This window comes from Notolepis coatsorum, assembly GCF_963971535.1.
Source record: "Notolepis coatsorum genome assembly, chromosome: 2".
Classification (NCBI taxonomy): Eukaryota; Metazoa; Chordata; class Actinopteri; order Aulopiformes; family Paralepididae; genus Notolepis; species Notolepis coatsorum.
The window spans coordinates 139,129,884-139,143,081 of NC_140166.1; the positions used below are offsets into that span (position 1 = coordinate 139,129,884).

Sequence of the window (13,198 nt, forward strand, 5' to 3'; positions counted from 1 at the left end):
TCTAAACTAAAGGCCTGTCTGTGTGTCTCCACCTCAGGGCTAAAGAAGCCTATCTCTAAACTAAAGGCCTGTATGTGTGTCTCCACCTCAGGGCTAAAGAAGCCTATCTCTAAACTAAAGGCCTGTCTGTGTGTCTCCACCTCAGGGCTAAAGAAGCCTATCTCTAAACTAAAGGCCTGTCTGTGTGTCTCCACCTCAGGGCTAAAGAAGCCTATCTCTAAACTAAAGGCCTGTCTGTGTGTCTCCACCTCAGGGCTGGTTGAACAAGCGCTCCCCCCAGGAGGGAGAGGTGCTACGGGCGCTCTTCTCCTCGTCCTTCCCGGAGCTCTATCGCTTCAGCGTCCAGTCCCTGGAGTCCAAGATGGAGATGCTGGAGGCGTTCGTCATCATGCAGTGCATCACCATGCTGGAGGGGCTGATACCCCCCAAGGTAACGCTGTTTATTCATGTGTAGCAGTGGTCACCAACCCGTCGATCTTTGAGAAGTATCTTTGAGACTTTCCCTGTAGATCTTTCCCTGAATAATTTTTTTAGATCTTTCCCTGAGAGTCCACATTACAGTTCTACTTTTGTTTTGATGTGAAAAGTGATGCTGCACTTCGCACTGACTGCACTTCGCACTGACTGCACTTAGCACTGACTGCACTTAGCACTGACTGCACTTAGCACTGACTGCACTTAGCACTGACTGAGAAAGTACACATTACAGTTCTACTTTATAAAATGCTAATTGTAAATATGTTTGTCAATGTTAATAATATGAGAAACTCCACATTACAGTTCTACTTTGACGTTTTAATGTTGGACCAAAGCATTGCATGTAATTAGAATACAGGCAAATAAAAGTAATTTAGTTTAAAGTACAATCTTGGCTGTCTTTTTCTCTCAACGCTTCAATAGGTAGATCTTGCCTTCACCAAAAAAAAAAGTGATCTTGGGCTTAAAAAGGTTGGTGACCACTGATGTATAGCATATATGGCCACCATAAATGTCCAACCCCCCCTCCCCATCCCCTCCTAATGTACAGTCTCCTCCCCATTATATGTATATATTTTCTGTTAGGATCTCTGGGTAACAGTACTGTATATTTGCATATCATATATGTCACAAATGTAACAGTACTATATACCTGTATGTCATGTTTGTCCCTATGTCATAAATGTCATGATGTCATGTATGTTGTGTATGTCATAAATGTCACTATGAATTGAAAATGGGGGACCCTGATGTAAACAAGACGAAAGTCTTTCTCTGGTCTGCATCCCCTTAACAATTGTGTGTTTTGAGCCGTACTGTATTGTACCCATTCTGCAATCTGTTAAATAAAGTTTTCATTCATTCATTCATTCATAGAAATACTTTAATCATCCCGAGGGAAATTTGGCACTACAAATCGCTCACAGTAAACATTTAGGTAGACTTAGTCATGAATAAGAATAAAAAATAAGCCTAAGAATAAAGAATAAAATAAGCCTACGAATAAAATAATAATAAATAATAATAAAATACGGTCCGGGATTTACATTTCCTATGTTATGTATATACATTCTATATATATACATATTCTATGTGTTTCTTTATCTAGTTATCGCTACATGTACTGTCCCAGGAAGTGTTGACTCGGCACACTTGTTTTCCATCAATATGTTGGAATCTGAGATAAACCCAAATAATTTTTACCAACCAAAATATAAAAACTGCTCTCTCAGCCTTTTGAAATGATATAATTTGCTTTGGTCGTCGTGAATTCAAAAGCAATGTCAGCGCGGAAATAATCTTAATTATTTAAGATAAGAGAGGACCAAATTATTGAAAACAAGCGTAGATTAGTTATCTTCCTACACACGTTGACGTTTTTATATACAAACTAGTAAAACTTTTTTTTCTTTTTTACCTTGACAAGTTACAGTTTATTTATGACATAATATATATTCTGGACCTGGTGGTGATGTTGTCCAGCAGGGAGACACTCTGTCCTCTGGACCTGGTGGTGATGTTGTCCAGCAGGGAGACACTCTGTCCTCTGGACCTGGTGGTGATGTTGTCCAGCAGGGAGACACTCTGTCCTCTGGACCTGGTGGTGTTGTTGTCCAGCAGGGAGACACTCTGTCCTCTGGACCTGGTGATGTTGTTGTCCAGCAGGGAGACACTCTGTCCTCTGGACCTGGTGGTGTTGTTGTCCAGCAGGGAGACACTCTGTCCTCTGGACCTGGTGGTGATGTTGTCCAGCAGGGAGACACTCTGTCCTCTGGACCTGGTGGTGTTGTTGTCCAGCAGGGAGCACTCTGTCCTCTGGTCCTGGTGGTGTTGTTGTCCAGCAGGGAGACACTCTGTCCTCTGGACCTGGTGGTGTTGTTGTCCAGCAGGGAGACACTCTGTCCTCTGGACCTGGTGGTGTTGTTGTCCAGCAGGGAGCACTCTGTCCTCTGGTCCTGGTGGTGTTGTTGTCCAGCAGGGAGCACTCTGTCCTCTGGTCCTGGTGGTGTTGTTGTCCAGCAGGGAGCACTCTGTCCTCTGGACCTGGTGGTGTTGTTGTCCAGCAGGGAGCACTCTGTCCTCTGGACCTGGTGGTGTTGTTGTCCAGCAGGGAGCACTCTGTCCTCTGGTCCTGGTGGTGTTGTTGTCCAGCAGGGAGACACTCTGTCCTCTGGACCTGGTGGTGTTGTTGTCCAGCAGGGAGCACTCTGTCCTCTGGACTTGTCGGTAAAAATGCCCCTGTTATAGTGATAGGGACACCATACAGCTGCGGGTGCCGTCCTTCTGATGAGACTCGAAACCGAGGTCCTGACTGAATTCTGTCGTTAAAGAACCTATCGCAATGAGTAGGGGGTTCCCCGACGTTCCTGGCCAAATTCCCAATCAGGTCTCTGACATCAAGGCCACCTAATCATCCCTCCCCCTTATTTGGCTGACATCAATACATGTCTCCTGAGCTGTTCAGCCATTGTGTAGTGTGATGTGTGCCGGGTGCCAGTGTATAGCAGCCATTGAGCCTGCCTAGCCCAAGGTTGGGTGCTACCAGTGGTGGTGAAGGAGGCTAATTACACCCTACATTGTGGGGAGCGCTTTGAGTGTCTAGAAAAGCGCTATATAAATGAAATTAATTATTCATTCATTCATTCATCTCAGCAACACCTCTGACGCTCCTGAGAGGAAGGCGGTAGAGTTATTCTTATTTTTTTTTTATATTTTTTTTTGAGCGTTTATCGCTTTTTCTTTTTTTCTTCTACTGGGCAGTCCAGTAGAGAGAGAGAGAGAGAGGAAGAGCGGGAGACAGAGTGGGGGAAGACATTCGGCAAATGACGCCGGGTCCGGGAATCGAACCCGGGTCGGCCGTGCCGCGACGCAGCGCGTTACATGGTTCGCCACTTGGGCGCCCCAAGCCGGTAGAGTTTACAGCCAAGTGAAAGAAGTTTCTTCTAGCCCAGGGGTTCTCAAACTTTTTTATACCCAACCCCATTTTATTTAGGATTTTCTTTGGCGACCCCACACTTAACTCATTGACTGCCAGGGATTAGCCTCATTCTGTAGTAGCTACCGCCACCGATGTAAACGATGGGAGTCGCTCACCTTGTTTGCAGGGCTATAACTATTTAAATATTATAGCTATGTATGCAATACTATGGCCCATTTGACATCGAGTATCTATCGTTCAAGATGTGAAAAAGGAATATTTTTTTCCATCCATACATTCCAGTTTTATACCGTGGTGAATATAAGTATAGTTTTAGAGTGGTCTAGGATAATTCCTTGGAGGCTAGTAATAGGCCGCGACGCATATTATACTTAATCCATTGGCATTTCGTCCCTATACACGCTACAATAAAAAATTCAAATGCATATGATCGGTATATTATGTCCATCATGCATGCATGATTGATTGTCAATAACGGCATTCGTTACAGCATACGCTGATCAGGGCGATGGCTATGAAAACAATGCACAACCAAGCTGAAATTGACATTAAATTGCTCCTACCTGTGGCAGATGAGATTCCAAAAAGAATATTCCAATTATTTGATTGCCATCTGCTAGATCATATGTCCATTTGGCCCACGCCATAACCCCCCACAGCATAATGAATCGGGAATCCCGAAAGCGATTCAATGTGATCGGGTATACCCCTCGGTCCACGTTACTCAAAAACTCTGCCCGGAGGAATTTCAATGATACACAGAGTCATACACAGTCACACATGAAGTGCAACATTGGCCGCATACCACCAGGCGGCGGTATTGGACCTTTGCGATCTCAGACACATTGCATATTGTACCACAGCCTTCCTGGATGATTTATGAATGGAAATAGTGAATAAAAGAAATAACGATCCAATAACGTATATATACGTGGTTGGCGTTATTCGATTGGCGGACAAACATGTATATATATATACGTGGACTGCGGTGAATGAGTTAATGTGGGCCACTTTGGCGACTGAGCGTTGATCGTTGACTCTAATATTATTACTGTACATTGTATTAATTCTCACCAACACCAGTGTTTTCTCCTACCGTACGTATGTCTGGCACAGGAGCAGGGTGGCGAGGTGGGCAGGGAGCACATGGAGCGGCTGTACGTGTTCGCTCTGATGTGGAGCGTGGGCGCTCTGCTGGAGCCGGAGGACCGCAGGAGGATGGAGGCCTGGCTCAGGGGGAACAGCCGCCTGGACCTGCCCCCCGTCCCGGAGGACAGCGAGGACACCATCTTCGACTATCACGTCACCGCCGACGGTATGGAGGAGTGGGGCTGCGCAGTATTCTTTTATGATTTTATTAGTGGTGGGACTCGATACAATTTTTTTTTTTATCTAATTTATTTGAGACTTTATAGTTAATTCATCGAAATTAATCACATTTTAATCGCATATACATTTGCATTGAATTGCATATCAATATTTAAATGCGAAAAGCTAAATGTTTCAATTCAAATGGATTTGGTATACGAGTGAATCAATGAATATACATTATACATACGTTTAAGCAGCAAAATCCTGTATTAGCTACTAAAATTATGCGTGAAAATACAAAATGGCCGTCCACTTCCATTCATTCGACATGTGAGTCAAAACACCCGTCAACACGGCTTGTCAAGTGTGTGACGGCCCACATGTGACGTTTAATTCTTTCTGTAGTTATTTAATCGAAAGTCCCAGCCCTAGATTTTATAGAATATAATAGAATAGAAGTACTTTATTGGCAGGCAGGCAGGCAGGCAGGCAGGCAGGCAGGCAGGCAGGCAGGCAGGCAGGCAGGCAGGCAGGCAGGCAGGAGCTCTGAGTGTAAAGTCAAGAAGGTGAGCTCAATTTGTACCGGCAGGAAAAATACAATAATAGAATATAATAAAAACTATTTTATCTAGAAGATTTGATCTATTTATTACAAAAGGATTTTAGCATTTTGTTTGTACTTTAGTTTGTATATTTTGTATAGTGTTTGGTCTTTATTCTTTTACTTTTTTTTTTTACTGTATGAAGCACAATCTCAGGAGGCTCATACAGAACCAAGCGTTTCACTGTAATGTACATGTAGCTTATATGTGACAAATAAAACAACTTGAACAACAACGATGACAAGAATGGAACAGAACAGAATAATAACAATAGAATGTAATTAGTGTGTTAAAGTTTATGGAGGGGAGAGTGAATATTAGTTCCCAGACACTCAGGAGCTCCCAGTCAGGATTTGAACTGGCAACCCGTGTCGGGCACACGACTGCCGCCACCCTGTTTCTCGATCAAGTCCCGCATTAATGCTGTACATCAAAATAATTGACATATCTCAAGCTCCCCCCTCTTTTCCTCGATCATCCAATCAGAACTGTTGAAAGCAACAGTTGTGATTGGGGGGGACGGGGGTGGTCGAGAAAAGAGGGTCGGAGTTTAACCCTCGAGGCACCTTGGTGTCAAAACTGGACAAAAAGCCTTTTTTCTTTTTTACGTGTGTTTGTGGATAGCGTTGGCTCAGTAAAGTTGCTCAGTATCACATCTTGGACTCACATTACAATAATCCATGTTTTTTTTTTTTTTTTAAACAATCACTATTAACACTTTGAGTGCCAGCCACGAGAATCTCGTTAGTTCATGCCATACGTTGAGTGCCAATAATGAGAAATCTCGTTATTTAATCGTAATTAGCGATTTCCATAAATTTTTCATCAATCTAGCCTCACGTTACCATTGGGACTGGCTTTGAGCTCGAACAGGGAAAATACCGCCCCCTATCGTCTCCCGGATGGTAATGCACCCATTGGATTGGACTGAATGAAAATGCATGGGGAAAAGAAAATCCAGAATCCACATTTGACTTCTCAGGCATGTAACCCGAGCCGATTGCAGTCATTATGATCCCTCAGAACAGCGTGGAATATGTGTTTCGAGCACCCAGCGTTGGATCAATAAACGCGATCGATATTTGGCATGGCGATCAGGAATTGGAATAATCTTTTTGGAGAACATCTGATCTGAGTTAAGGAATCTATTTGACCAGTCTTGGGGTAATGAGAGTTTTTTTTTCACATATCTCAACATGTCCCCTATATGTGTGTGTGTGTGTGTGTGTGTGTGTGCTGATCAGGAAATAGATAATCGATTTTTTCAGCCCGCTTCTCTAGCGTGCATAAGTACACAAATACTATCGATAATCTAGCGTTTATTTGAAAACAATTTATAAATAGGCCGAAAAATGACAACGTGTTTTGTGTATTCCACTAAAGGGCGATTCCTGCAGAATCTCAATTTTTTCAGGAAATTTCCAAAAATTAGCGTTTTTCAAAATGGTATAAAACGGAAATGTACAGATGAAAAAACAATCCGTTTCATACATGTTGACTGCAAGCAAGTCATTGATAAGCGACGGGCGTATTACACACATAGCCATAATTTAAGATATAGTTTATGCGTTCGCAAATGTGCTTGCCCTCTCATTGACTTAAGCGCTGGCACTCAAGCGCTAAATCGTGCGCCCCCTGCTGGCACTCAAAGTGTTAAGCCAGTGTGTCACACCTTTCACCCTAGTGTCAGAACTGGACAGGTTAGGGTTAGGGGGTTAGGGTAACCCTAGGGGGTAACCCTAACCCCCTAACCTCAACCCTAACCCTAATTTAAGAAATGGTTAAATTCCTGAAAATGAATAAATATTCGATATGTATGGTGAGGACTGAAGTTAATAATGATATTCATGAAAGAAAATTGGAACAATACATGAAAAAGATATGTTTTTACTGAGATCGCAGTTTCAGTCACTAGGGAGACGGGTAGTGGGTTTTTTAAAGGTTGACTCGAGGGTTTGAGATGTGGGTCCGTTGTCTCTCTCTCCACCAGGTCAGTGGGTCCACTGGAACACCAGGGTGGAGGAGTACATCTACCCCGCGGACGTCACCCCGGAGTACGGCTCCATCCTCGTCCCCAACGTGGACAACGTCAGGACGGACTTCCTCATCCACACCGTCGCCAAGCAGGGCAAGGTAGGCTCCTCCCCCATTCACACGGTCGCCAAGCAGGGCAAGGTAGGCTCCTCCCCCATTCACCCTGTCGCCAAGCAGGGCAAGGTAGGCCCCTCCCCCATTCACCCTGTCACCAAGCAGGGCAAGGTAGGCTCCTCCCCCATTCACACCCTGTCGCCAAGCAGGGCAAGGTACTGTAGGCTCCTCCCCCATTCACACGGTCACCAAGCAGGGCAAGGTAGGCTCCTCCCCCATTCACCCTGTCGCCAAGCAGGGCAAGGTAGGCTCCTCCCCCATTCACCCTGTCACCAAGCAGGGCAAGGTAGGCTCCTCCCCCATTCACTCTGTCGCCAAGCAGGGCAAGGTACTGTAGGCTCCTCCCCCATTCACTATGTCGCCAAGCAGGGCAAGGTAGGCTCCTCCCCCATTCACCCTGTCACCAAGCAGGGCAAGGTAGGCTCCTCCCCCATTCACTCTGCCGCCAATCATGGCAGGGTAGGCTCCTCCCCCATTCACTCTGTCGCCAAGCAGGGCAAGGTAGGCTCCTCCCCCATTCACCCTGTCGCCAAGCAGGGCAAGGTAGGCTCCTCCCCCATTCACTCTGTCGCCAAGCAGGGCAGGGTAGGCTCCTCCCCCATTCACTCTGTCGCCAAGCAGGGCAAGGTAGGCTCCTGCCCCATTCACACCGTCACCAAGCAGGGCAGGGTAGGCTCCTCCCCCATTCACACCGTCACCAAGCAGGGCAGAGTAGGCTCCTCCCCCATTCACACCCTGTCGCCAAGCAGGGCAAGGTAGGCTCCTCCCCCATTCACACCCTGTCGCCAAGCAGGGCAAGGTAGGCTCCTCCCCCATTCACCATGTCGCCAAGCAGGGCAAGGTAGGCCCCTCCCCCATTCACCCTGTCGCCAAGCAGGGCAAGGTAGGCCCCTCCCCCATTCACCCTGTCGCCAAGCAGGGCAAGGTAGGCTCCTCCCCCATTCACACTGTCGCCAAGCAGGGCAAGGTAGGCCCTTCCCCCATTCACACGGTCGCCAAGCAGGGCAAGGTAGGCTCCTCCCCCATTCACACTGTCGCCAAGCAGGGCAAGGTAGGCCCCTCCCCCATTCACCCTGTCGCCAAGCAGGGCAAGGTAGGCTCCTCCCCCATTCACACCGTCACCAAGCAGGGCAGGGTAGGCTCCTCCCCCATCCACCCTGTCGCCAAGCAGGGCAAGGTAGGCTCCTCCCCCATTCACACCCTGTCACCAAGCAGGGCAAGGTAGGCTCCTCCCCCATTCACACCCTGTCGCCAAGCAGGGCAAGGTAGGCTCCTCCCCCATTCACCCTGTCGCCAAGCAGGGCAAGGTAGGCCCCTCCCCCATTCACCCTGTCGCCAAGCAGGGCAAGGTAGGCCCCTCCCCATTCACCCTGTCGCCAAGCAGGGCAAGGTAGGCTCCTCCCCCATTCACACTGTCGCCAAGCAGGGCAAGGTAGGCCCCTCCCCCATTCACACGGTCGCCAAGCAGGGCAAGGTAGGCTCCTCCCCCATTCACACTGTCGCCAAGCAGGGCAATGTAGGCCCCTCCCCCATTCACCCTGTCGCCAAGCAGAGCAAGGTAGGCTCCTCCCCCATTCACACGGTCGCCAAGCAGGGCAGGGTAGGCTCCTCCCCCATTCACACGGTCGCCAAGCAGGGCAAGGTAGGCTCCTCCCCCATTCACACCCTGTCGCCAAGCAGGGCAAGGTAGGCTCCTCCCCCATTCACACCCTGTCGCCAAGCAGGGCAAGGTAGGCTCCTCCCCCATTCACCCTGTCGCCAAGCAGGGCAAGGTAGGCTCCTCCCCCATTCACACCCTGTCGCCAAGCAGGGCAAGGTAGGCTCCTCCCCCATTCACCCTGTCGCCAAGCAGGGCAAGGTAGGCTCCTCTCCCATTCACCCTGTCACCAAGCAGGGCAAGGTAGGCTCCTCCCCCATTCACACAGTCTCCTCCCTCATCTTCTCTCTGTTCCTCTCTCTTCTCCTCTCATCTCCTCTCTCCTCCCTCCTCTCATCCCTCTGTTCCTCCACAGTGACTTCAGAGCATAGAGCGTTCAATGGACTTTTAAGTAGAGTATCGACCGCATTATTATAATCGCTGGCGTGCGCACTTGACCATGACGCCACTCTATTGATCTTGCAGCTCTGTGTGTGTGTGCGCATGCAATCCTACATGTGACCATGTGAGAGTGTGTGTGTGTGTGTGTGTGTGTGTGTGTGTGTGTGTGTGTGTGTGTGTGTGTGTGTGTGTGTGTGTGTGTGTGTGTGTGTGTGTGTGTGTGTGTGTGTGTGTGTGTGTGTGTGTGTGTGTGTGTGTGTGCGTGTGCGTGCTCTGTCTCAGCTATTATTGGCATCTTAGCCACGTGGAGAAGGAGGTGCTATGCCCTTAAGTGTCCAGTGCTGCTTGGCCCCGATACATTTGATTCCCTGTTTATGTAATATAATTTGTGGAACCAAATAAAGTATTAAAATGTGTGTGTGTGGGGAGTCATTACCATTCACAACAAGGAGAGAAGATGCCCTTTTTTTCTCCCAATGCAGCCAGACGAGGTAACAGCAGAACGCTGGCAGTGAATATCTTAAATAAGCAGTAATAAATAGAGGTGTAACGATGCATCGATTAATCGAAATGTATCGATTCCAATGTGACGATTCAACTGCATCGATTTGAAAATGTTAGAATCGTTTATAATCGAAATTAATCGAAATAAAAATTATTATTATTTTTTTTTATTTTTTTTTTAAATGTTTTTATTGACCTATAGTCCATTCATGCTGAGTGAATCAGTTCCCCCAGCCACATTTGTGTATTCAAAAGCTTCTGGGGAATTAACTGATAGAAAATTTATCGAATCGAATCGTGGTCAAATGAAGAGATTTCATGATGCATTGAATCGTTGCCTGAAGAATCGTAATCGAATTGAATCGTTGTGAGGTCGCATCGTTACACCCCTAATAATACACTTTATAGGATTTGCACCTCCTATTGTATAAGTCCTGCAGGGGTGGTAGTGCAGTACCCGTAGTACGCTCTGCTGAGCGCACCACTCTCTGTAGGGCCTTCCTGTCCTGGTCCGAGAGAGAGGGACAGAGAGGGGAGGAGAGAGAGAAGAGAGGAACAGAGAGAGGAGCGGATAGAGGAATAGAGAGAAGAAGAGAGAGGGGAATAGAGATGAGAAGAGAGAGGAGAAGAGGGAGGAGAAGAGAGAGGAGAAGGGAGAGGAACAGATAGGAGAAGAGAGAGGAGAAGAGAGATGAACAGAGAGAGGGGAAGAGAGAGGAACAGAGAGAGGAACAGAGAGAGGAGAAGAGAGAGGAACAGAGAGAGGAGAAGAGAGAAGAGAAGAGAGAGGAGAAGAGAGAGAGGAGAAGAGAGAGTAACAGAGAGAGGAACAGAGAGAGGAACAGAGAGAGTAGCAGAGAGAGGAACAGATAGATGGACAGAGAAAGGAGAAGAGAGAGGAACAGAGAGATGAGAAGAGAGAGGAACAGAGATAGGAGAAGAGAGAGGAACAGAGAGAGGATAAGAGAGATGAGAAGAGAGAGGAACAGAGAGAGAAGAGAGAGGGTACGTGAGAGAGGAGAAGATAGATGAGAAGAGAGGAACATAGAGAGAAGAGAGATGATACGTGAGAGGAACAGAGAGATGAGAAGAGAGAGGAACAGAGAGAGAAGAAGATAGATGAGAAGAGAGGAACAGAGAGAGAAGAGAGAGGAACAGAGAGAGGAACAGAGAGAGGAACAGAGAGATGAGAAGAGAGAGAAGAGAGAGTAGAAGAGAGCGGACCAGAGAGGAGAAGAGATATGAACAGAGGGATGAAGAGAGGAGAAGAGAGAGGAACAGAAGGAGGAACAGAGAGGATAAGTTAGAGAAACTGAGAGCGGAGAAGAGCGAGGAGAAGCGAGAGCAACGGATATGAGAAGAGAGGAGAAGATAGAGGAGAATAAAGAGGAACAGAGAGGAACTGAGAGAGGAACATAGAGAGGAGAAGAGAGAGGAACAGAGAGAGAGGAACAGACAGAGAGAAGAGAGAGGAGAGAAGAGAGAGAGGAGGAGAAGAGAGAGGAGAAGAGAGAGGAACAGAGAGAGGAGAAGAGAGAGGAACAGAGAAATGAGTAGAGAGAGGAACAGAGGGAGGAAGAGAGATGAGAAGAGAGAGGAACAGATATAGGAACAGAGGAGAAGAGAAGAGAGAGGAACAGAGGAGAAGAGAAAGGAACAGAGAGAGCAACATAGAGAGGGGAACAGAGAGAGGAACAGAGAGAGGAACAGGGAGGAACAGAGAGAGGAGAAGAGAGAGAAGAGAAATGAACGGAGAGAGGAGAAGAGAGCGGAAGAGATCGAGAAGAGAGACGATAATAGAGAGGAGGAGAGAGAGGAAGAGAGAGAGGAAGAGAGAAAGGAACACAGAGAGAACATGTGAAAGTGCTCCGAGGTGGACTGGTGTGTGTGAAGTGACTGTCTCTGGGTGTTGTTTGTCCCTTCAGGCGGTGCTCCTGATCGGGGAGCAGGGGACGGCCAAGACCGTCATCATCAAGGGCTACATGAACAAGTACAACCCTGAGCTGCACGCGGCCAAGAGCCTCAACTTCTCCTCCGCCACCACCCCTCTGATGTTCCAGGTAACACGACACACACTCACACACACACACACACACACTCGTTCATACAAACATACACACACACACCTGCATGCACACATACTATCCAGCCAACCAGAGTGCAAATGTAACAGTAAAGTGCAATAGTAATATACAATGGGCAGGTGATTAAACTGGGTATAACATATATAAACTAGTACTACTGAGTAATAGTGCTAATCGGATGTATGTACAGAGTTGTAGTATGTACACAGTAAATTTCGCAGAGTAAATTTTACTCAAACTGAGTCCATTTGAGCCCAAGTGAGTAACATTTTACTCAGTTTGAGTAAAATGTACTCAGTTTGAGTAAAATGTACTCAGTTTGAGTAAAATGTACTCAGCCAAATTTACTGTGTACAGTGATACAGGTATAAAGACACTAAGTCATACTGGCCAGCAGCGTAACTAGTAAGAGTAGGTAAGGGATAAGTACAGATATAGATATAGTATCTACAGATATGTAAAAAGGATTATATACAGGTATGCCGATGTCTACACTGCTACTGTGACAGTGAGTAAGAGAGATGGAGGAGGGAGGAGGGAGGAGGAGGAGAAGAAAGAGAAGGATGAGAAGATAGAGGGCAGGAGAGGTATTCCAGATTATTCTGAACCCCCAGGTTGTCTCTAGGTTTATCTGAAGGTGGGCATGGCATGTGTTAAGAGTTGTCCCGACTGTTGTCACTGGGGTGTGACAGTGTGACGCGCTGCTCATTGATTGGGGGCGTTCTGATTAATGATGTGAAGGCCGGTGCTGGAAGACCTCTGTTCTGCGCCCCCCCCCCCCCCCCTCCCCCCCTCCATCCCTCCGTTGCTAAGGGGTGAATCTATCCGGTTGTCGTGAGCGATTACGTCTGAGGCGAACGGATGAAACAAGTTTACCTCTCTTCTCTTCTTCTTGTTCCTCCCCCCCCCCTCCTCCCTTCATCCTCCTTGTTTTCTTTACTTTCTGCATGTTGCATCTGTCACTGCCAATGAGTGTATCTCTCTCTCTCTCTCTCTCTCTCTCTCTCTCTCTCTCTCTCTCTCTCTCTCTCTCTCTCTCTCTCTCTCTCTCTTTCTCCCCCCTCGCTCTCCCTCTCTCTCTCTCTCTCTCTCTCTC

General features: G+C 47.3%; 1 protein-coding gene across 1 annotated transcript in view; it reads left to right on the forward strand.

Moving 5' to 3' along the window:
* The window catches only part of dnah5 (dynein, axonemal, heavy chain 5), a gene marked incomplete at both ends in the record, with an annotated part of 523,851 nt that overhangs the window by 282,077 nt on the left and 228,576 nt on the right, over positions 1-13,198 (forward strand). The window contains 4 exon segments of the mRNA XM_084308323.1: positions 254-430; positions 4,532-4,730; positions 7,319-7,461; positions 11,944-12,078. Coding sequence (XP_084164449.1) covers positions 254-430; positions 4,532-4,730; positions 7,319-7,461; positions 11,944-12,078 — 654 coding nt within the window.